The sequence below is a fragment of the Cotesia glomerata genome, linkage group LG7 (assembly GCF_020080835.1).
Source record: "Cotesia glomerata isolate CgM1 linkage group LG7, MPM_Cglom_v2.3, whole genome shotgun sequence".
Lineage (NCBI taxonomy): Eukaryota > Metazoa > Arthropoda > Insecta > Hymenoptera > Braconidae > Cotesia > Cotesia glomerata.
The window spans coordinates 22,689,825-22,711,611 of NC_058164.1; the positions used below are offsets into that span (position 1 = coordinate 22,689,825).

At 34.6% G+C, this 21,787-nt stretch overlaps 1 protein-coding gene and 1 long non-coding RNA gene across 5 annotated transcripts; both read right to left on the reverse strand.

Annotated features, from left to right (window-relative positions):
* Nucleotides 1-1,849: 1,849 nt before the first annotated feature.
* On the reverse strand, nucleotides 1,850-10,681 carry LOC123269844. 4 transcript variants are annotated; one of them, XM_044735722.1, is made up of 8 exons: nucleotides 10,201-10,681; nucleotides 9,144-9,396; nucleotides 8,964-9,038; nucleotides 8,347-8,882; nucleotides 5,555-8,316; nucleotides 2,285-2,525; nucleotides 2,075-2,158; nucleotides 1,850-1,983 (listed from the first exon to the last, which is right to left on the reverse strand). In XM_044735722.1, exons 1-6 carry the CDS (start codon nucleotides 10,381-10,383, stop codon nucleotides 2,495-2,497), a joined length of 3,840 nt encoding a protein of 1,279 aa, XP_044591657.1. In that variant the 5' UTR covers nucleotides 10,384-10,681; the 3' UTR covers nucleotides 1,850-1,983; nucleotides 2,075-2,158; nucleotides 2,285-2,494. The 4 variants fall into 4 exon arrangements, with proteins under 4 accessions (XP_044591657.1, XP_044591655.1, XP_044591653.1 ...); XM_044735720.1 differs by adding an exon at nucleotides 2,700-2,770 and having other exon boundaries at nucleotides 5,555-8,882; XM_044735718.1 differs by having other exon boundaries at nucleotides 5,555-8,882.
* Nucleotides 10,682-19,997: 9,316 nt separating this feature from the next.
* On the reverse strand, nucleotides 19,998-21,781 carry LOC123269886. Its single transcript, XR_006510492.1, has 2 exons — nucleotides 20,519-21,781; nucleotides 19,998-20,211 (listed from the first exon to the last, which is right to left on the reverse strand). It is a non-coding gene; the product is annotated as an uncharacterized LOC123269886 (long non-coding RNA).
* Nucleotides 21,782-21,787: the final 6 nt, after the last annotated feature.

A 21,787-nucleotide genomic window follows, 5' to 3' on the forward strand; every position in this document is an offset into this window, starting at 1 on the left:
TGTATTCTTAATATTTAAAATCAAACTTATACTAAAGGAACAATAAATAGGCCGTGGCTGACTAAGGGATTACTTTTCAAAAAAATAATTTATCCAGAATAAAGCTTCACGCTGTTTTAGCATGTTTAGCTCTTATATCCTGGATTTTGCTGCGTAAGTTATTAATGACACTTTGCGAGTCATACGGACCCCAATTTTTTTCAAGAGCATGATCTTTAACGAACGATAATATAGTTTTTCTTGCCTTCTTGTCTAACCCAGGTCTGACATTTGCGCCGCTTATATCGAAAGCGTTCGCTCTGACACCCGTTAATGAACAAACACTTAATGCACTCTGGGAAAAAATTTCTACTAATAACATTCGAGCGAACTCTTTACTCTCTTTTGCAGCTAACTTGCAATGCGCTAGTTTCAGAGAGTTAATGAACACATTGCTTCCAGGAACAAGTTCAACCAGATTATCTTTCGGATCATTCTCACGATACTTCAGTGTCCATCTGGTGTCATGTGGATCGTATTCCGGAGGTAATACGAAAGTTCGAATGTGGCCACGAATCTTTTTCGGAACCTCATTATCTCTATCCTGATCTTTTACATCTTTGATGTCTCTATCACAATCATCATCATTTTCGCTACTTTTAGAGTCCACATCGTTATCTTCATCTTTGTCTTCTTCCATACTGACATCAGGGTTTTCTTCCTCTTTCTTCTCATCTTGATTTTCTTCAGCTATTTGTTGAACCTCCACCGTAACTACTTTAGACGTCACTACAGCGACTTTGCCTTTCCTCAATGCTCGCCGTACATTCAATTACTTTCTGGGACTGAACTAATGATTTGTGCAAATCATGAGTGATCTGACAGGTTTCCGAGAAGTTGATTTTCATTTTTGGAAAAGATCAAATAATTGATTCGCCCAGACATCTGCCTGGTTCAATACAGAAATAACTGATTGGTTTGTTTGTTCATTAGAGTTTAGACTAGTAGTTATAATTTCGTCTGAACTTAGTTCTGAAAAGTTACTTTGCTCATCATAATCAACATCTTGCGACGACAATATTCCACTCGACGTAACTGCTTCAACCATCGGTGATTTTTTCTCCATAGAACTCTCTTCGGTCTGCCCGGAATGATTTGCCTCTTCCAGAGCTTTTGAATAAGCAGAGGACTCATTCTCTGCTGTAGTTCCAGAGAAGACATTTTGATCAATACAGCTCGCTTCAGTCAATTCGTCAACGACCATGTCTTCTACAATTGAATCCTGATGCTCTGTTGAATTTGCACAGCCAATCGATGCATGTGAAGCACCCGTTATTTGACTATGTGTAGTAGGTTTGGAAGTAGCACACTCCACTTCTGAGGAACGGTCAGGTGTCTTCTGTTTCGGCAAAAATTGTGGATGCTCTTGAATAACTGGTGATGACTCTGAAATCTCTAGTTGACTGAACTGGTTAGCTACGTTAGTAGGGTTTTGAATGACAAACGAGGTGTCTGAGCCGATATCTGGGTCCTTGATCAGAGGTTCTGGAAGATCAAGAGTAAAGGTTCATAGGTTTGCAATACTTTTGTTTTGTATTCCTCGAGTCAATGCAAGGTGATGTAAATGTTTATGATGAATTGACAATGATTGGTTTTCTTGTGGTTTCTGAGAATAATCACAGATTTGGCTTACAAACGTGAGAGGATCTTTTGAAGTATAAAATGTTTTCCCCGTGCTTCGAGAGCAAACTCCCAGAATGTTAACTTGGGTTCCGTTATCCGTTTCCAGTATTTGCTGAATATAAGGATATCTGAGTAACAAATTGTCAGAACTTGATCGAACATCACGAGAGGCTTGATCTTGGTGTTCTCTTTCATAAGGTTTCTTCATCACTACTACTTTCAGTTTATTTCTATTCTTTTTTGATTGAGGGTCTGGCAGCTTGATTGTTTTCAGTGGCAGACTGTATCGTTTTGTTGTTGTAGCTGGCAAAAGTTTATAATCTAAAACAATTAAAAAAAATAGTTTAATTATCATTAGCGATGGAAATCATCAAAGTAAATTTGCATAGCTGTCAACAATACAGATACTCACCGATTCTCATTACGTCAGAATATCTATTCTTAGAAGCATTATGAATTTTTTTCATAATGAACTCACAATCATTCTCATATGAATCTAAAAGAAATACAACTTCATTATTCATTCAGATTTTTAACTAGTTGCTGACTACATCATAGCTTAGTATGGTAATTTATTCACGAATCAATGTATTGGAGGTTGTACATTTAACAAAATACTCACGTGATTCATGTTTTATAATTGCCATGTAGAGTTTCCATTTTTTCGAAGGTTCATCGTCGTTCATAATTCGCAGTTTAGTTATCGATGGAGATTCATCGGGATATGCAACTAGGCTCTTCCTTTCTGTCGCTCTGCGGCCTCGTATCCAAGAGTGAAGCACACAACTGTAGTCGCCAATATCTGTATGCGGTAACTGCAAAAATTGGACCATTACGTACGGATACCCAACAACAATATCTTTCTGCAAGAATAAGTACATACTCCTTACAATAACATATTAAGCCCAAACAAATTACGCATCTGTGTTTGTTTTGTTTACATGGCCTTGAATGTCCGTCGTCGAAGGGCCTCTGGGTAAAGCTCAGCTAGATAAGCATCAAATGTGGTTATTACAACGCAAACAAGAAATTCTCACCTTCATTTTATCCTATCTTTCTCTTGATAGTAATATCACGCAGTATGAATTAACACATATCGTCTAACTTGCTGAAAATATTAAAATGAAATTTACTTTTTTTTTTAAGTTTACTTATTTCTTAAAGGACACGTTTGTCCACTACGTGAGCAAAGTGATGTTTAAAACAAGCTATTTTTACTGTTCGTTTTTATAGTAAGATGAGATAGAAAGAGGGGGAAACGTCATGAGTACGTCTACACCCTCTGACTGGACGATCGATACTAATGGGCTAGTCACTAGTACTTTGTAACCGCCATTCATTAGAACATAATACGAGCACTCGTGACTATTAATAGTCGAAGCCATTGGAATGACATATAGCATGATGGGGCCGGTATCGTAAATTGAGTTAGCCGACGTTAAGGACCCATAAATTTAAACGTTTTATTTGATAGTTGATCGCATGATATTTATGAATAAAGAACCAACACACTTGAATCAACAAAATGATGTCACTTTTACCATGTAAGATACAGTGGTATTGAATCATTAAACGGATCGTTAAACAATGACGATGTGAAACATTATTCAACTGGTGAATCCATAGGACTATAATCGGATGTTAATACAATATATAGGAAAATAGTAGTTTACTTATAATTAATCATGGTTCAACGATTCTTCTATTAATGATTTTCCTGTTTTTGAAATTAATTAACATAACAGGGACTTGTTACATACTAATGACCATGTTTTCTAATCAAGACTACTTAATCAGGTCTTTTTATCAACCAAAAATCAATTGATGCTCTAATTAGCTTGCATGTGAAGCGATAACAACTTAACCTAAGTAGTCAGCAAAGCACCTCGTACAGAGGCTATCGTATACGAGGGCGATATGTAAATTCCTACGCACTAAACCCACGAACTCGACTAACTCAACTTAACCTAGGTAGCCAGCAAGGCACCTCGTACAGAGGCTATCGTATAAGAGGGCGATGTGTAAATTCCTTATAACTAACAAAAATTCTTAATCCTACAGTACCCTCATAAGGAGCGCTTTACTGCAGTTTCTAGCTACGTCCACTGGACCCTCACGCTCTTAGACTGTACGAACTACTCTACTCGGCAAAACATTAACAAGTAGAGAATGTACACACTCACACACACATATCCCGCACGATCTTCACACACATAACCCGCTCACACACACACACACACACACACACTGGCTCTACTTAACTTTTATTTTTGACTTATCAAAGTTATTACAAAATTTAATTAATGTTCTTAATAATTCGTCTTGTAAAATAATTGCCAGGAATTTGCGCGCTCAAAATGGACGCCAGCACTCGTTAGTGCATAGTAGTCTTTGACCTTGGGTACACGTTAACTGCATTGTAAAATTCAACTGACGCTTGGCTAATCCGTGAGAAGACAATGGAATTTTCTCGAAGCTTTTAATTCTCGGTTTTATTTTATCAAATAAAATAAATGTTACTAAACCGATTTTCCAGATGTTCAGAATGATTTAGAATTAATCGAGTAAATTAATAAATTCTCACGACAATTAACACCGCAAGGTCCTTGATCAGTCCTTGGGTATAAACCCTCTAGAGGTACGCTCAACGGCAACTAACGAATTAAATTTAATTGCAATTAAATGATATTGAATTATTATTAAATAAATTGAGAATAATCAATCAGAGGAGAAGTAAACTGAGTATAAACCCCGCAGTCCACTCCTAGCCCACAGAGTAATTATTGATACCTTGTTGGATTATACGACGATCTAACTCACTACTCGAGATTGGAGTCCTAGATGTTATTGGCTTCTGTCGTCTCGTAACTACTCCGGGGATCGGTTCTTCTTGATTTGTGGCACACTGTCTGGTGGTTACACCACTTCTCCCTGTCACAACGCCTGGCTCACCTATATAACAACCCTCAAAATACCCCCTCCTACTCTCTCTTTAAGCCCGAAGATCGAGGCGCACCAGTGCTAGTCGAATAGTTATCGATCTCTGGCGACATCAATGCAGGGTAATTTTACCCTGTTACAATAAAGTATCGGATATAAATATATCCTGTGTCATTTGTTAATTTTTCTAGTAAAGTAATTTAATCATTGAATTGGTGCTATCGAATAACACTGTTATCAATTGAAAGCTCTCCGTCAATAGCGGAGAGCTGTTGTTCTAGTTCGTTGAGTATAAAAATTTTATGGATGATAATAATTTTACACATGTATGGTGACGATATTAAGCTTGAGGCAGTGCGGCAGACTTGAAAAGATTTGGTTATTAATCAAAAAAAAATTTTCTAAGAAAAGTTATCATCTTTGACATAAAATTGCGTTCTAACAACTCAGATAAATTGATTAGGAAGTCCATTAATTAGAATATTTACAGGAAAAGATTATCTGAATAAAAACTCGAGTTGATCATTTGAATATATAATTTGCTACAAGCAACACGTTCTAAATCACGTACAATTGTAAACAATAACATACTACTACAGCTAGTGATTAGTCTTGACTCCACTACGTTGTTGTACTCATAGACCAATCAGATTAACTGATAACTCATCTAATCAGCGAGAAAACATAATTACACAACTACCCATTATTAGTTAAAAATAATACTCATAAGACATACATAAATTACATGACTATTTTCGCTACAATGTAATACAGAATAATCAGGTACAAGAATATAGTGTTAATCTACAAAGCCTAAACTAATCTAACAGATAAAAACACCCACTAATTAAACTTATTATACTCTACTTATAATTATGACCCGTAATCAGATACATAATAATTACAAATTACTATTCTAATATATATTTAAACTTTGCATGTCTGCTCATACTTGGCTCTTATGTCATTAATCTTGGTCCGAATAGTACTCATAACAGCTGATGTGTTGGCCATACTCCAACCACATTTCTTCCCGTGTTGTTCAACGAATGTTAGCAGGACCATTCTCGCATTTTCATCTAGTCCTGGCCTGACGTCAATGTTCGCGGAATTAAAAGCTTTTGCTTTTCCACCTGTCCATGAGCACACACGTAAAGCGTTCTGGTTGAAGACTTCTGTTAACAGCAAGCGTGCCAGCATTCTACCGTCGTTTGATTCCCGTATGATACGTTTCAGCTCTTTCCTTTTGACGTAAACACCAGTTCGAGGTATGAGCTCGACGAGTCCTCGCTTATTCTCTCGGTACTTTAGAGTCCACTTGGTATCATTTGGATCATATTCTGGTGGTAGAGAGAACGTACCTCTTTGCTCATGAATCGATGTTGTTGCATTGTCCACACTAGTAGTGTTATCGTTATCTCCAGCTGGTATTTCTTGAGTAACTTGTGAGATTACATTGTTAGGTGGAGACGCAGAATTTTGGAGGGGCTCTATCGAGTTCAATTTATCGACTTTTCCTAACAATGTCTTGTATGTTTGTGCACATACGAGGAGGGAATTTCGTAAGCCATTGAATATGTCACGTGTGAGAGACAAATTGGCTCCCATTTGAGTAAAGAGAGTACCAATTATATGCAAAGTGTCTGGCTCAATAATTATTCCGGATTGTTCATGCTGATTTTCTTGTGTGAGATTTTGTTCAGCTATCAGAGTTGCCTGATTGGCTTCTGGAACTACTTCGTCTACTTCGTTTTCTGATTCAATCTCGTTGTCTGTTGTATTTTCAAAATCTGAAGATGTCTCTTGATAAAGTGAGCCTTCTTCTTTTTCCAACCATTCGTCCGTCTGACACACACTTTCCACTGCTCTTGATGCGCTTTCAGGAAGAGAAGATCCAGCGATTGCTTTTACACAGTGACCAATATCCATCATTGAATCCGTTTCAGTAGCTCGATCAATCATAGTTTTTTTCATACTGGGACATTGGCAATTATGTTCATTTTGAACCAAAGGAAATTGTGTTGCCTGTATTTGGTTAGATGATGGCATAGGTTGATCTTTGGTGTTTTCCGTAGAAGAAGCTAGTTCCACCGTCTGGGTTTCAGAAATAGCTGCTAGATTTGTATTATTAGATTTTGTGAAACTTTGATTCACTCTTTCCTGTATATTCAGTTCTTGGATTAAACAGCTTCTCTGAGCATCAAAAAGTGCCTGACTTGGAGTCTTCAAGGTAGAGAGAGATCGTGATCTCTTAGTGATTTTTTGAGGCTTAGGAATGGGAGAACTACGCATCGATTTGAGCGGAAGGTCATTTTGTGTGTTTGTTGTACGCGGATCTCGATAATTCTGTTGATCTTGTTTTTTTTGTGGATGTTCGGCATCCTGATGTAACCGGCTCGATAAATGATGTGCAGGAAATTGAATATTCACTTCTTTGGGAAAAATAGGCTGGTAAATAATGTGAGTTCCGTCAGTATATCTCTTTATCAGTTCATGGCTTCTTACTTCTTGTGAGTACGCGTTGTTAATAGGTACGTAATGATTTACATTTTGGGGAAGGAACTGAATGGGCTGGTTGATCGAGTTCGGTTGTCTTTGTATGACGAATCCTCCGTTCATCATAGCATTTTGATGATAAGCCTTCTGATCAAGTGTTGGAGTCATGCTTGGCCTTCTAAGCATATCTTGAAGAAGTGTGAATTGCTGCAGATAGTCTTCCCGAGTCGGCAAATATTGTTGTTCATGTGATATCCCAAGAAAAGGGTTATACTGGTGAGCTAATTTCGAAAGGTTCTGTGTGGCTGGTGTATTCATCATACCTTGGGGACAGGGATCTCTCTGATTAATAGAGTTATCTCTCATTCCATGTCTATCGTCATTTATAAGTGATCCATCAATTTGTGCCTGTTGTGAGTGATGTTGAGTAAATTGTGCAGATTGTGCGACTGTTGAACCACCAGGTAAGCCGAGTTGTCTCATAGAGTTTGGTGAATATTGTAGGGTTGCAATATTTCTTGCGATACCCTCTAGGCGAGTTTTCTTATTAACAGGATTTTTCACTTTCTTCACTGCTGAAGGTTGTTGCCTAGCTTTTAGTTTTACCATTTGAGTTAGTTTTTCCGAAGTGTGTTCATGATGAGAAGTAGATGGCATGCTATTAATAATGTCTTGAGAGCACAGAAATGAGTGGTTATCAGCCACTTCAATAGAATTTTTCCCACTGAATCCTTGGGGTTGGAATTTCGTATTCGAAGTGCTATTAACTGAAAAAATTGGTAATTGAGGGTATCCACATTGCTGAAAAAGCTGGTTAGTTGTACTGGAGGACTTCGGTACTATCTTTGGCGCAGTCAAAATCGATTGAAGTTGAGTTTTTTGGCAATCATTGGGTTTCTTTGATTGTCCAGCAGTTACATCTCGCGAGTATGGCTCGGGAAGTGAATTTTCATGACGAACCAGTGGAGTTGGTCTCTCGTTCATAGAATCAGACTGAGGAGGCGGTTTGAAATTGCTTGGAGGAGTTTTAGTTGATGGTCTTTTATTCGTAACAGGCTCACGCAGAACGTTTTGACAGCTATCAAGATCTCCTTTAGATCCATTCAGGTCTACAGTTGACATACTAACAGGTTGTTGATAGTCTTCGCCAACAGGTAAAGGTTGTTGTTCATCCGAAAACTTCGATGAAGAATGTTGCTCAGCTATAAACTTCGGTGATGGTTGCCGATCGTTTGGAAGTTGCGGTGAAGGTTGTCGATCGTTTGGAGGCTGCGGTGAAGGTTGTCGACCAATTGGAGGCTGCAGTAACAGTCGGTGCTCCGTTGGCGACTGTGGTGAAAGTTGATGCTTAACCGGAAGTTTTGCTGAAGTAGACTGGACTGAAAGTTTAACTAATTGATTTTCATTGATAACTTCAGGTTCAGTACTCTGCTCGGTGTTTATCTTACCATTAGAAGCGTAGTTCGTTTTTGTCTGATCTTTCTGAATCACCTGATTGCCAGTGATGATTACTGATTGTTCTCGTTTTGAACTGGCAGACGTTGCTGTTATGTGCTTAGTATTGACGACAGGCTTACAATTTATATTTAATTTCAAGCATTTGTTATTCAGGTTTTGATCGGGGTCCTGAGATAGCGGTCGTCGTATCGAAATTTTTGGTAGTGGTTTACGAAGATTGTTATAGGGTTTCACTGTTACCTGAGGCTTGTCTGAATTGCTTTCTGACCAAATAGATTGATTGGCACTTCGTAGCTTTCTATTCAGCTGAGGTTCTGTTTCAGAATCTGAAGTAAGAAACAATCAAAAATCGTTAATATATTATATCTGTAGCAGACATAGCACTTGAAATTTTATATATTCTTTACCTTTTCTTTTTGATACTCCTTCAACAGGTCCATGTTCATTCCTCGCTATCCATAACTCAGCATCTTCAAAATCATCTGAAAAAAAAAATTAATTTCAATGGTTACTTATTCCAGGATTATTTTATCAGTCAACAATTCAACAAAAAAGAAATTAATTATTAACAATAGTACTTTATTCACCTGAGTCATATTTAAGGTAGACCATGTAGAACCTCCATGAATCATTTGGTCGCTCTTTCCTTCTAACGCGTTCTCTCGTTTCCAAGGGATCTTCATTGTTCGGATATGTCACAACTATCTTCCGATTTGAGGATTTTTGAAATATTATCCAGGAATAGGGCACACACACGTAGTCATCAATGCCCTCGAAAGGTAACTGTACGAACTGAACTACATAAAACAATCTTCTTTGATCCTTATTAGTCATTCTCATCTGGGAGAAAAAAAAAATCATGAATGAGCTAGTCATAAAAAAATTATTGAGTCTGAGAATCTACAGACTTGGAAGAGTCTGTTGCCAACTACTATTTAATTTTGTTGATAACATAGCATGAGATTGTTGAGTGTGTTTACCGTAAAAAGAATGGTAGTCTTGCGCGAAAAAGTGTTATTAATTTATTGAAACTAATTGTAAATTATATTTTATACCTTAATTAATAACAGTAATCAATTATGATCAATTGTAGCAATAGAATGTATTTTAAATTTTCTTTCTGTAAAAAAAGAAATTTTTTTTCCTAGTCATTTTAATTCAAACTTGGCGTGACTCTTTAGTAAAGCTGCTTCGTCCTAACAATATTAATGGAACGAGGGTTCAACGACTCTCGGCGTCAACACACGCTAGACGCGCCACAATTGACCTTGATAAGAACTACTTATAAACGAACATGACGTATCTCACCACAAAACTATCTACGCGATTATAATGTTACATCACGCTCGCAATAACAATACATCGAAAACTATAAATATTTTTGAAATATCAAAAGCCGAGAAAAAATAACTATAAAAATTTACGTAAATCGATTCAGATAGAAATAAAACAACTATAAAAACTCACGAACCTTCAATAGACTTTACACAGTTGTTGTTTTTCTCTCCACAAGGCCAAATAATTTCAAGGTAAGAACAATTCCTGCGCATTTACTTATAAGTGAACAAAGGAATGCATAAAATCTAGAATGAAATCAAAATAATTATTACGGAAGTAATACTTATAAATTTAAAACTTACTCACTGGATATGAGGCAGAATCAAATCTACAAAATCTTTTGGCCATTCTATTTGTCCGGGAAAACTTTCCATTGACGCAAATTCCATTCGGCGAAGCTGTAGTTGACCTCCTTTCCATAAAACCAATTGGAAACAACCCGTTTAATACAAGTTTATATCTTTCATAAAAACTGCAGTATATTATCATCGCATCTGTTGTCCATGTTAGTCGTTAAAAATTAAAAAATCCCCCGAATTTCACGAAAAATACATGCCGTCTCGCTAACGGGTTTCCTTTAACTGACGGTCTCGATAACAAGTCAAGTTGTATATATACAGTTGGGCATTCTGAGACTTAAAGGGCGTTTACGATGGATGGTAGCAAGTACATCCCGTCACCAAGCCATCCTATAATCATTAAAATGTTTAAAGACGTAAGTATTACAGTTCAGTTGCTGAGTGATATTTTTGAGAATAAGGAACTCTGGTGTTTACTTGGACTTTATGTGTTTGGACATGCTCCAAGTCGGTTGAATTTAGCATCCCGGTCAGTTTTAGAACTGACGTTTTATAGCACAACATAAAAATGAAAATTAGAGTGATCCCCCATGGAAAAAATATTTATGAAAACATACATACAAGCACCTATAAAAACATATAAAAAATTTATATCCCAAATATATCTAATTTATATGAATTTTCGCCGAAAGCGTACATAAAAAATTTCGTATATATTTGTTTACATGTTCGCTGATATGTTTTTGCATATATTTTCATGTATCCGGCCATATATGAAACAAAAATAAATTATTGCTATCGAAAACAGACTAACATCGGCCGACGTTAACGAATTGAATAAGCTAATTATGGATTCCAAATTCATCGAACCAGCACGAGGTACGATAAGAATAAGAACACTCCTTTTTATCCATATTATACTGTTATTGCGATGATGACCTCACTATTTTTTGTGATAAACTTCACTAATCGAAAACCGAACTAAATTCTGCCGTCAATCAGCTCCTAGAATAAATTTTGCAATCGTCAATAAAGTCATTTCATTCTGTCACGAACGTAAACTTCTTTATTGACTTGAAGAATAAATATGTCACACCTGAACAAACGCCCTTGGCGACAGTATCAAGCGAACAACAATTTCAATAGCCTCACCGGTTTGAATCGGTTTAGAATATTTTGGGTTTAACAATGAAGCTTGAACACTTCTGACCTTCGCTTCTCGACTAGCTTCCAAGACAAGTGGCAGAATACTGAGAACTGATGTGATGATAATGCCATTAATATACTATGATGTTGTGTTTTTTTGTTTTATTTTAACCTGAAATAGCGTGGTAGATCCTGTTAATACACCTTAATTCTGAAGTAGTATTATGTAACGTCCATATTAAATATGTAAAGCAGGCATCAACTCTTCCAGCCTTGACCATAAGTATCTCAGTTATCATTCAAACAACAAACTTTTTTGTGGTAATAAACTTGTTGTTAATTAGAAGTTTGTTATTTTAGTAGATTTAGAGCAATAATAAATAAAGTCAGTCAATACTGATTTGTATCAATGCTAACTTTACAAACGTTTCTAAATTAATTACGGGTTCTTGGATACAATAGAGGTCGAAATAAGTGCGAAGATAATTAGAATTCACTAACTAATTAATTACGCAACAAACAATCACCTGACAATATGAAAAGGTTGTATACATTGTTAAACGTAATGAGGATCAGTTTAATTTGTGGTTTACCTATTTCCTGCTATATCCTTGCTAATATGCATAAGGACAATTCCAGGAACTCCAGAAACGCTTATTTTGATTTAAACATTTACGAATATATCCTTTTATTCAAGTTTTTCCTCATTTTAAATTAATAGAGTACAACGGGGCACTATTAGTTTTTACTACTTAAAGTTTCGACGCAGGGAGCAATGTCTATTTTGCTATCGAGTAAAAAAATTACATACGATTCTATAAATCTATGTATGATTCGAGTAAAATTATATAAAATAATATACAATAGAGTTCGCCTTAATAAGTAAGTTACTTTTTGCGCGTATCATTATTATTTACATTAATTAAATAAAATATTATTAAAAAAATTAGAAAAACGGTTCACCCTAAAGGCCATCTCTGCAACTTCCCGCTTATTCCATTCCTGGGCGCTTAAAATTGTACTTATGACATTTTTGAGATTTTTGAGCTCAAAATATAATTTATGTGATATTTTGAGCTCGCTGAGTTCAAATAAATAATATTTCTATGCATTTGAGCTCTCTCAGCTCAAAAGTCTGATAGAAGTTTCATAGAACACTATTTTTGGAATTTTCAAACTGCTATAACTTTTTAATAAATCAACCGATTTTCACGCAGTAGGCGGCGATCGATGTTGTTTTTTGAGTTATATAAATGATTCTGAACAAAAAAATAGATCTGATGAAAAATTCCGGAGTTATTACAAAAAAACACTTTTTTCGATTTTTTTCGACAACGATATCTCACGAACGCATCAACCGATTCTGACGTTATATGTGGCGATCGATGCGGGATTTCAAGGTTAAGAGTTGCTTAGTTTTTAAAGTTGATCGGTTCAGCCAATTCGGAGATATTTGAAAAAAATAAAAAAAAAACAACTTTTTTTCTCACTTTTTTTGCAATTTCTCGAAATCTACTAGTCCGAATCGGTTCCAACTTACAGGAAATCTAAGTTTGACGAAGCCCTTTCGAATGACACCAACCGCGATAAAATCGGTCGAGCTGTTCAAAAGTTACGAGAGGTTTACATACATACATACACACACACACACACACACACACACACACACACACACACACACACACACACACACACACACACACACACACACACACACACACACACACACACACACACACACACACACACACACACACACAGACATAGTGACAACATCGCGGGGGTAGTCAGGGAAGCTTCCTATGACCTTAAAACGTCGAGATCTGATGAAAACTCGATTTTTGCAAAACGGGGTGAAAACAATAACTTCCCGATTTTCTTAGCAGGAAGTTAAAAACCCCAGTAGATATTCACGTCCCTTAAGTAACGTATCAGTAACATTATTCTTAGTAATATATAAATTAAAGTTTTAACGCCTAGCGATTAAGTGACTAGTAGATCTAAATTCAAGCCAACGGATGGATATTCCATCTTCAATATTGGTCGAGAGACATATTCTCTCTTTACATAATTTCGATGAGGATCCACCGAACTTGAATACTAGTGAAGCTGAAAGCTTTTGTGGTATCTGTTCGAGTTATAAAGATGTTGATTAAATGAAAGAAAGTAAATGAGAGCAAAGACAAACTTTGAAAAAATAAATGGGGTTGGTCGCCAAGCCAAGAATCCAACCTGGATCTCCCTGTATGGACTGAGAAACAATGGGATAATATCAATATAATATGGACTGAGAAACAATGGGATAATATCAATATAATAATATATCAAAGTCCTTTCATTGTGACTTCACAGAGATTGAACAGCATCATCAATTGACATGTCCGATCTACGTTTTAATATTTATTACAAAAGTTAATCTGTACATAGGAAGACTCGACTTCCGAAACTTAAATATGAGACAGATAAAGTAAAACACTTTTGTACTGGGTATCTCCAATAATAAAACAGCCGACATGTCTTCGGAAGATTCTGGGTTCGAATCCCCGTCAAAATTTTTTCTCACATATTCTATAAACTCCGATTAAATGTAGAACGCTTCACTGTTACGAGACCATAAAAATAACAATACGCACCTAATTAAATTCCATAACAATGTCAGTCCAATAATACAAGCAAAGATTTTTCCCACAGCATGGCAGCTTGAGTTTCTGTTGGGAATACCATAGGAACAGGCTGACGTAATTGAGCCATGGAATTACATTAAAAATGATGTTAAAATTACGCAGTAGGCCAGCGAAATATAAATAGAAACTCTCTCTACGTCACTATATGGCGGACTTACGCTTGGCGACCGTATATGGCCGCGTGGTCGGCTGGTAACTATCATACCACCGGAGAAATATGATCGCCATATAATATTAATTTCACGCTTCTGTTGCGCATTTTACAGAAATTATTGTGCGGTTTTTGGGAAAGATTTATTATGTTATCACACGCATTCCGCGCGTCCTGAGCTACTTATAGGATTAGCTAGAAACTACAAAATTCCTTACATATTTTGTAGGAATATAACACGAAAAAAGTTAGATTCTCCAACGTCAATCTCATTAGACTCATTACGTGGCTCAGAGTAATAATATCTACGGTTACCGAATGAACTAATAAGCGATAAGGCAACAGGAAATGTTTGTTATTTTAAACTTGGACAACCAGCTCATTGTTGATTATTTTGAAATATTTAAGTACAAGTACAGCTAAGCATAAATTCCCAATTAGGTGAAATTTATAGGATAAGTTATTTTGTACATTACTAAGTAGTATTTTGGAAAGATGTTCAGAGACAACAGTGATGTGTGAATCTCAACGTGTTTTTGCTTTATTTTGAATAGTAATCATTAAGCTGAAAATAAAATAAAAATTGATAATTTAGCATATGAATGACTATAATTTTTAAATAAATAAATTTATTGAAAAATAATAAGAGACATTTTTTGTAAAACGTTTAATTTTCTACATGAATACCCGCATGAAAATACTATATATCGTTCAAAATATATTATACAATATATTGCAAATGAGTGATGAATATATGGCGGCAAAATTGTCTATATTGAAAAGTATAATTTTATTCTATATATGGAACCATGTATTTTAAATAATATATTCATTATTATATGGTGATCCATACATCGCTTAGTATATATCATCTGCTATATTACCGAATACATAAAAATCATATTTAATATATCATGTACTGTATATGAAGAATATATGTGATACCATATATTTATCGATACATTATTTTAAGTATAAGGTATCAATATGTGAAAAGTTGTACCGATACACATATGGATCGTGCATAGATGAAGCAAATATATTGATGAATATATGATTTATACATGAGAATGATATATTTATTTACAATATATTTTTTTATATTATTGTGGCAACATTATAGATATGATTTTATATATCGTTCTATTTATCACATTATAATATTAATATATTCAATCATATATTTTGGAACATATAAACCTTTTCCAAGCGGGTATGTATCGTAATATTTAGACATTTACTTGTACGACTATATATATATATATATATATATATATATATATATATATATATATATATATATATATATATATATATATATATATATATATATATGTCGGAGGTAATATCGAGCTGGGTTTTCCTAGAGATAGGGAAATTCCCAATATTTTAGTTTGTCTGTTAGTTTTAAGCAAAATTGTAAAGCATAGAATATTTAATAATTATTTATAACTTAAGCCGATTATAATTTTTATGGTTGTGGCAATGGGCTTGAGTCCGGAGTTACAATGGTCACCAAACGTAGCCGAGGTCACAGAATAGAAGTAAAAAGTATATAGTTAAAGATATCGACAGACAATGAGGGCTGTCGAAATATTTTTTTGAGAGAAGAAGTACTTAGGGTACTGAGACGAGTAGTTCTCGTTGAGCATTGATCAAGTAAAGATCGCATACATCCTGCTGACCCCGAATTCGTTCTCGGTCTCATTCCCCAGTGCTTTTACCTTGTATATTAATTATATTTGGATAATTAATCGTAGTATTGTTTATACAAGTTAGCGTATATTTTAATTATTCTAAATTAATAAATAATTGAATAAACGAATCCAATGGTGTTTTGTCGAAAACTATCCAATGCGGATAATTCCCGTAATTGTTTTAAATTATACGATAAAGTTGGGATTAGGAAATTAAATAAAAATACTTGGATTTTTTGGGGAACAATTTAGAAGAATTTATTTGTCCCCAAAGGAGGAAAACCCAGCTAGGCTGGGAAAAAACCTCCTTGATGAAATTATACAAGTAAATTGTGTATGTGTAAGTGTGAATGTGTAAAATTACGTTGCAACAACGCAATAGGGGTGAGCTCAACCGCCTTAGATAGAAAATTATCGATAATTTGAATTAGATAAGTCCCAAGGTGGGAGCTAGTAATATCTAATCACTTTGAACTATCTCAGAGTGAGATCTATTAATGTTCAATTGTCTCAAGGTGAGAGCAAATAATATTCAATTGATAACAGAATGTTAGTCAATTGAGTTTGATGTTTTTCGTGTAGAAATTAGTCAAATGATTTGAAGTTGGAATTTAATTATTTATAAGCTAAATTAAATAAGATCGTAATTAAATGTCAATAACTAATTTAATGTAATTAATTGTTAATATCACGCGTCAATTATGGATTGACTAAAGCCGCGTGGCTGATGCAATCCTTTGTTAACGGTGGCGCGTAATGGCCGCGTGGCGTCACTAAATAAATTTACTTGATTTTATTTATGTTAATTCACTGAACTATTGAACTGATTTAAATGAATTGAGAATTTAAAGTATAATTGAAGCTAATATAATTATTTATATTTAATGAATAATTTAAATATTTAAATGAAAGTGAGATGTAAGTAAGAAATATCAGAATCGATTCGCACAGAGTAGTCGTACTAGTACAAATGTCCAAGCACAACTGTTGCAGCTGACCACGTGAGCCGGCTTCTCTACCGCTAACCAAGGCGCGCATGGGCGACGGCCATAGCGTGATACGATTATTCCCGAGTTTTAACGATTAAGCCCGAAGGCGCAATTCTTCTTATAAGTATGTGACTAGATCCTTTTCCTAGCGGTTAAACAAATGGACTGTACTAACGCCCCTAATAATGCTTTTCCGACATATATATATATATATATATATATATATATATATATATATATATATATATATATATATATATATATATGTATATATATATATATATGCTATATATATATATATATATATATATATATATATATATATATATATATACATATATATATATATATATATATATATATATATATATATATATATATATATATATATAACTCCCAAGTCAAAATGTATTTTCACCATGTTATTTGACTAAACGATGGGTCATTTTTACATACAGCCTCTGGATATGAATATTATTATAAAAAATAACAATTTTTTGGTCCGTTCCAGTAAATATATATAACTTAAATGCTATCGCTGTGTCCGACTGTACCTGAGTTTCTTTTCCTTATCAAAAAAACTTCATCCAGCCGAATGGTGCATAACGATCGTTCAGTTCCTAATAATAGTTCAGGATGAGCGTAGATAAAGCAGTGCATTATTTCTAAAAAAAATTTTTATTTCTATTTTCTATTAATTTTAAAAATGGAGGAAACGCGACCACGAGCTGCAGCCTTCTGTTCCTGTTGTGGTAAAGGACCGTGAGTATTAAGAGTGTATTTTCTGGTAATTTTTTTTTAATCTTTATACTTTTAAAAATCACCCTTAAAAATTTTTTTCAAAAAATTTTAATTCTGACATAATAAAATTCGTGGAAGTGTACGCGCAGTCTAATTTCCAAAACTGCCTAACTGTTTTCAATGGTTTAGTCTTGTTTCATTTGTTGAGATCGTTTGTAAGCTAATTTACCAAATTTTATTTCAAACATCCACCATTTATTTTTTTTTAGTAAATTTTGGTAGATTCTTTGGAAAGGACTTTTCTTCTGACGATGCTGTGTCCTTCAGTATTTTTTTATATTCACCAGTCCTGAGATTAACTGTCCGTCTTAGAATCGTATTTTTTTGAAGCCTCAATTTTCGCACCTCCTGGATATTTGTTAAAAAATGAAATTAAAAAACAAACAAGTACTTTACAAGCTTTAAGTTTTTACCTTAATAATAAAAAAGATACTTCTTTAATAATATTCATTAAAAAATTTCTCTTTGGATATTAAAAAATCTTTTTTAAGAACAAAGAAATTTCTCCATAAGTGTACGTCGCGTTCAGAGAGAATGGATGAGGGATGCGAGACGTAGCTGCACGTAATTAAAAACTCTTTTTTTCGTATTTCAGAGTCCCGCCGCGCCAAGAACAGCCTCGAACTAAGTCGATGTTGTCAAGTCTACCGCTACTACTGCGCCTCCAAAGGACCAGACACAAAAACCTAAGAGCTTTTAAAGGGGGCTAGTACTTTCTTGTAAAATTCATTCCTATTCACGACCAAGCCTATTACAATAGATTTTTTTTCTTAACGCATTTCATGAAACAGATTTTTTTCTTAATTTTTTTTTTTTTTCTATGCATTTTACGATTATTATTTCATTTTTCTGTTTTTTTTTTATTCTTAAAATCAGAGTTAATTTATAATATATTTATAACTTTAAATTTAATTAATTAAATTAAGATCTTTTCTCAAAAGAAAGTAGTAATATGATAGATTATATATTAATATCTTTATTGACAGGTGTATTTGATGCCTGCCCCTCCCCCCCGACCAGCAGCACTCGCTTCGCTTGTGCCGCAAATGTCGGGGGCAGGCATCAATTTTTTTTCAACGCAATTTTTTGCGTACTTTCGACCGCATAGCAAGAAAACTAGTATACACTACAAGGGCAGAAAGTTGAGAGCCCTGAACTGCGCGCCATGATGCCTTCGGCTTCGTCTCGGGCACATAGCGCGCAGTGCAGGAATCTCAACTTTCTGCCCTTGTAGTGTAATATACTATTCTTATACAATTGACTAGTTTGGGCATAGATTTTTGTTACTTTCTTAATTTAAACTATTTATATTCGAATAACATTACTTGGGTCTTAAATTTATATTCAGTCAACGATCAGGTAGTGTAATTATACATTACACATGCTTAGCACAATGGAACAAAAACTCCTACTTCGAAAGCAGCGGGCCTCTTAGATGCCCTCTAGACTTTTAATGGCTTTTGAATAATCAATACTCGCCAAAGCAATCGTACCAAAGTACGGCTGGCAGTGAACAAACACACTGTAACTCCAATATTGCACGCCTCGTAGCACAAAGTGGTTAAAGTAGTACTTTTTTCTCAGTACCAATGGTCAAGGTCAACTTATTTCGTGGTCTAAAAATGCCCCTTACAACCATTTTGTACTTGAATAATAATTAAAGTAGACATATCGAGAAAATATTATCTCATATTTTTCTAAAAATTGTTTTCTATTGTTACTTTAAAGAAAATACTGTTTAAACAAAATTCAACGTGGGCGTTCAGACGTCTGGATGCCATTTTTTGTATGTAGACGCGAATAAAATGAAGTATTGAGACCGGTTTTTTTTTTTCAAAGGTTTAGAATTACATTAACCAGTTTCGTATTCCAGATAATTGGATAATTTAGGAAAGATCAACGATAATCAAATAAGTTTTAAATCAAGTGATATTTTGTATCTATATACATGTAAATAAAAACTAGTTTTAAGTTAAAGCACGCATGTGCGCTCTGCAATCTGTTCAGTGTGCGCATTCTTTTTATCTTAGATGGAAATAGCATAAAATATTTAAATATAAAATTAAAGGACAATTAGTTGAATTGTCTATATAATTTAAATAAGTCAGTAATACGACTTATTTTTTTCGTAAGAGTTTTATGAGCATTACAAAGTGTGCACTTTTGACCTTTCAAAACTTTGAATATTTATTAGGATTGATGAGAGAATGTCAAAACTATAAAATTGATAATTTATTAAATTACATTACTATTATAACTGCTAATGCAAATTTTATCTTCTAATTAGCGTCAAACTATGCCAACATTTAATCAAAAACAGGTTAATAAAACAAAGATTTATAATGAGATCTGTTATTCATTTATATTAATTAGGAATAAAAATCACAAATACCGTGTCAACGAAACTACAATCTAGGCTTATAAAAATAACTAGGCTCCTTTAGAACAGAATTGCCGGTCGTCTGTGGCTTGCTGATAGTGGCATTTTTTATCATGTGAATTGCCTTTTCGATTTTCTCTTCAGCCGATTTGCACTTCCACTGGTCATGTCTGCAGAGAGAAGAGAACAACAGTTAGTTAAGTCATTGAAATGTTCAAACGGTGACGACTCTTTAATGGAGAGAGTTAGTGAGTGCAGGTTTGAATGTCAACAGAAACTAATGTTTTCCATTGTGCAGCCGGAGTAGGTAGTCTGTATGGCAGAGATAGTATCTTCCGGGACTTTTCGGGTGAAGACAGTGCAACGTCATAAAGAGGGTATCGACGTAATTGGAGAATATTAATTCATTTAACTACACTAAAATTAAAGGCTCAAAAAAAATGTCTGAAACAAGAAATAAATTGCTTTAATACTCACATAATATTGGACTGAGTAGACTTCAACATGTTTGCCCGTCGCCTCATGTCGCTCATTCTGAAACTGAAAACGTCCCCACTTATATCACCATTTCACTCAGACACTTTAAATCAATAAATCACTATTTACACTAACTGTCAGAATCAATAAGGCGCCGATGGAAATGAGCGTTTCTAACCGTGAACTTAATATACGTATTGCCAGTGGAACGGAAGCTACTGATCTGAAATTATAAGCGGTTGTTTAAAGTGTCGTTCATTTTTTGAGCAGAATTATTTTAAGAGAGCTTTTTTTTGAGAGTCATGCGAGTTTTGCGACGACTAGTTCACGAACAGTGACATCTGTTCTGTTACAATGACGTATTCAGCAATAAATTATAATCCAAAATCAGTAGCCGGTTGTATATTCAAGGTCTCGTCGCGACAACGAATTTTTATATTTTAATGAACGCGCTACACTGATGTTCCAAGCAGACTGCTCGGTGGAAATAAGACAAATAGCCTTGTACTGAGAATAGCAACGAGGTAGCAACTGGAATGTTTATAAAAACTATCTCGGCTTCAATCGACCACTGACAATTAATTTAAACACGTAACAGATGTTTAATGTTCGCGAAAGAAAAAATGTGAAGATGGTCTAGGTACTTACTTTTCTGCAGGCGTCCTGGAGTGAAATGGTGGCGACGTTCCACCGCACATGATTTTATATATGCAGCGTCATTATAAATTCTTGGTGCCGTGATTTTATTATCAAGACATTTAACGTTACAGCAGACTATAAATCGTGATCTTCGCAGACTATTTAAGTGTTTTTAACGATTATTTTATTACTTCTTATGAGCACATTATATTACAAAAAGATTTAGTTTATTTGACCGGTTACGCTGCACTTGGCACGCAATCTTATGGCTAGCGTCGATAGGTAAATCAAGCCCGCGCAGCTTTGATTGAATAGCTGATTTCTTGGCACAAAATTGACTTGCGCTCAAAACAAATTTTCACGCTTGTTTAACGTTAGGTTTTACAAACGCGGACTTTAAAGCAATCAATTTCTAAATTTCGACATCAGGAATCATCCATGTCAATTCCTCACAGATTTTAATACAAATTGTTTGGGATTTCCTCATATCTTACTAGTGAAGCTTTCAAACTTTAAATTTAAGGGACTTACGTGCTGCTCGATAAATTGTCTCACTTATGAATTTATTAAGCGAAAATATAAAAAGCTTTAAGTGAGAATATCCTGAGATTTAATTCAGTATTTTTGTTC

Bases quoted from the DNA above. Each gene is read 5' to 3' on its own strand.
- LOC123269844 (XM_044735718.1), bottom strand. From the start codon at position 10,383: ATGATAATATACTGCAGTTTTTATGAAAGATATAAACTTGTATTAAAC. The intron at 9,039-9,143 runs GTGAATAAAGTA...TTTTTTTTTCAG, and splicing joins CTACCTTAAATATGACTCAG to ATGATTTTGAAGATGCTGAG. The intron at 2,526-5,554 runs GTATGAGCAGAC...TTATTCTTGCAG, and splicing joins ATTAATGACATAAGAGCCAA to AAAGATATTGTTGTTGGGTA.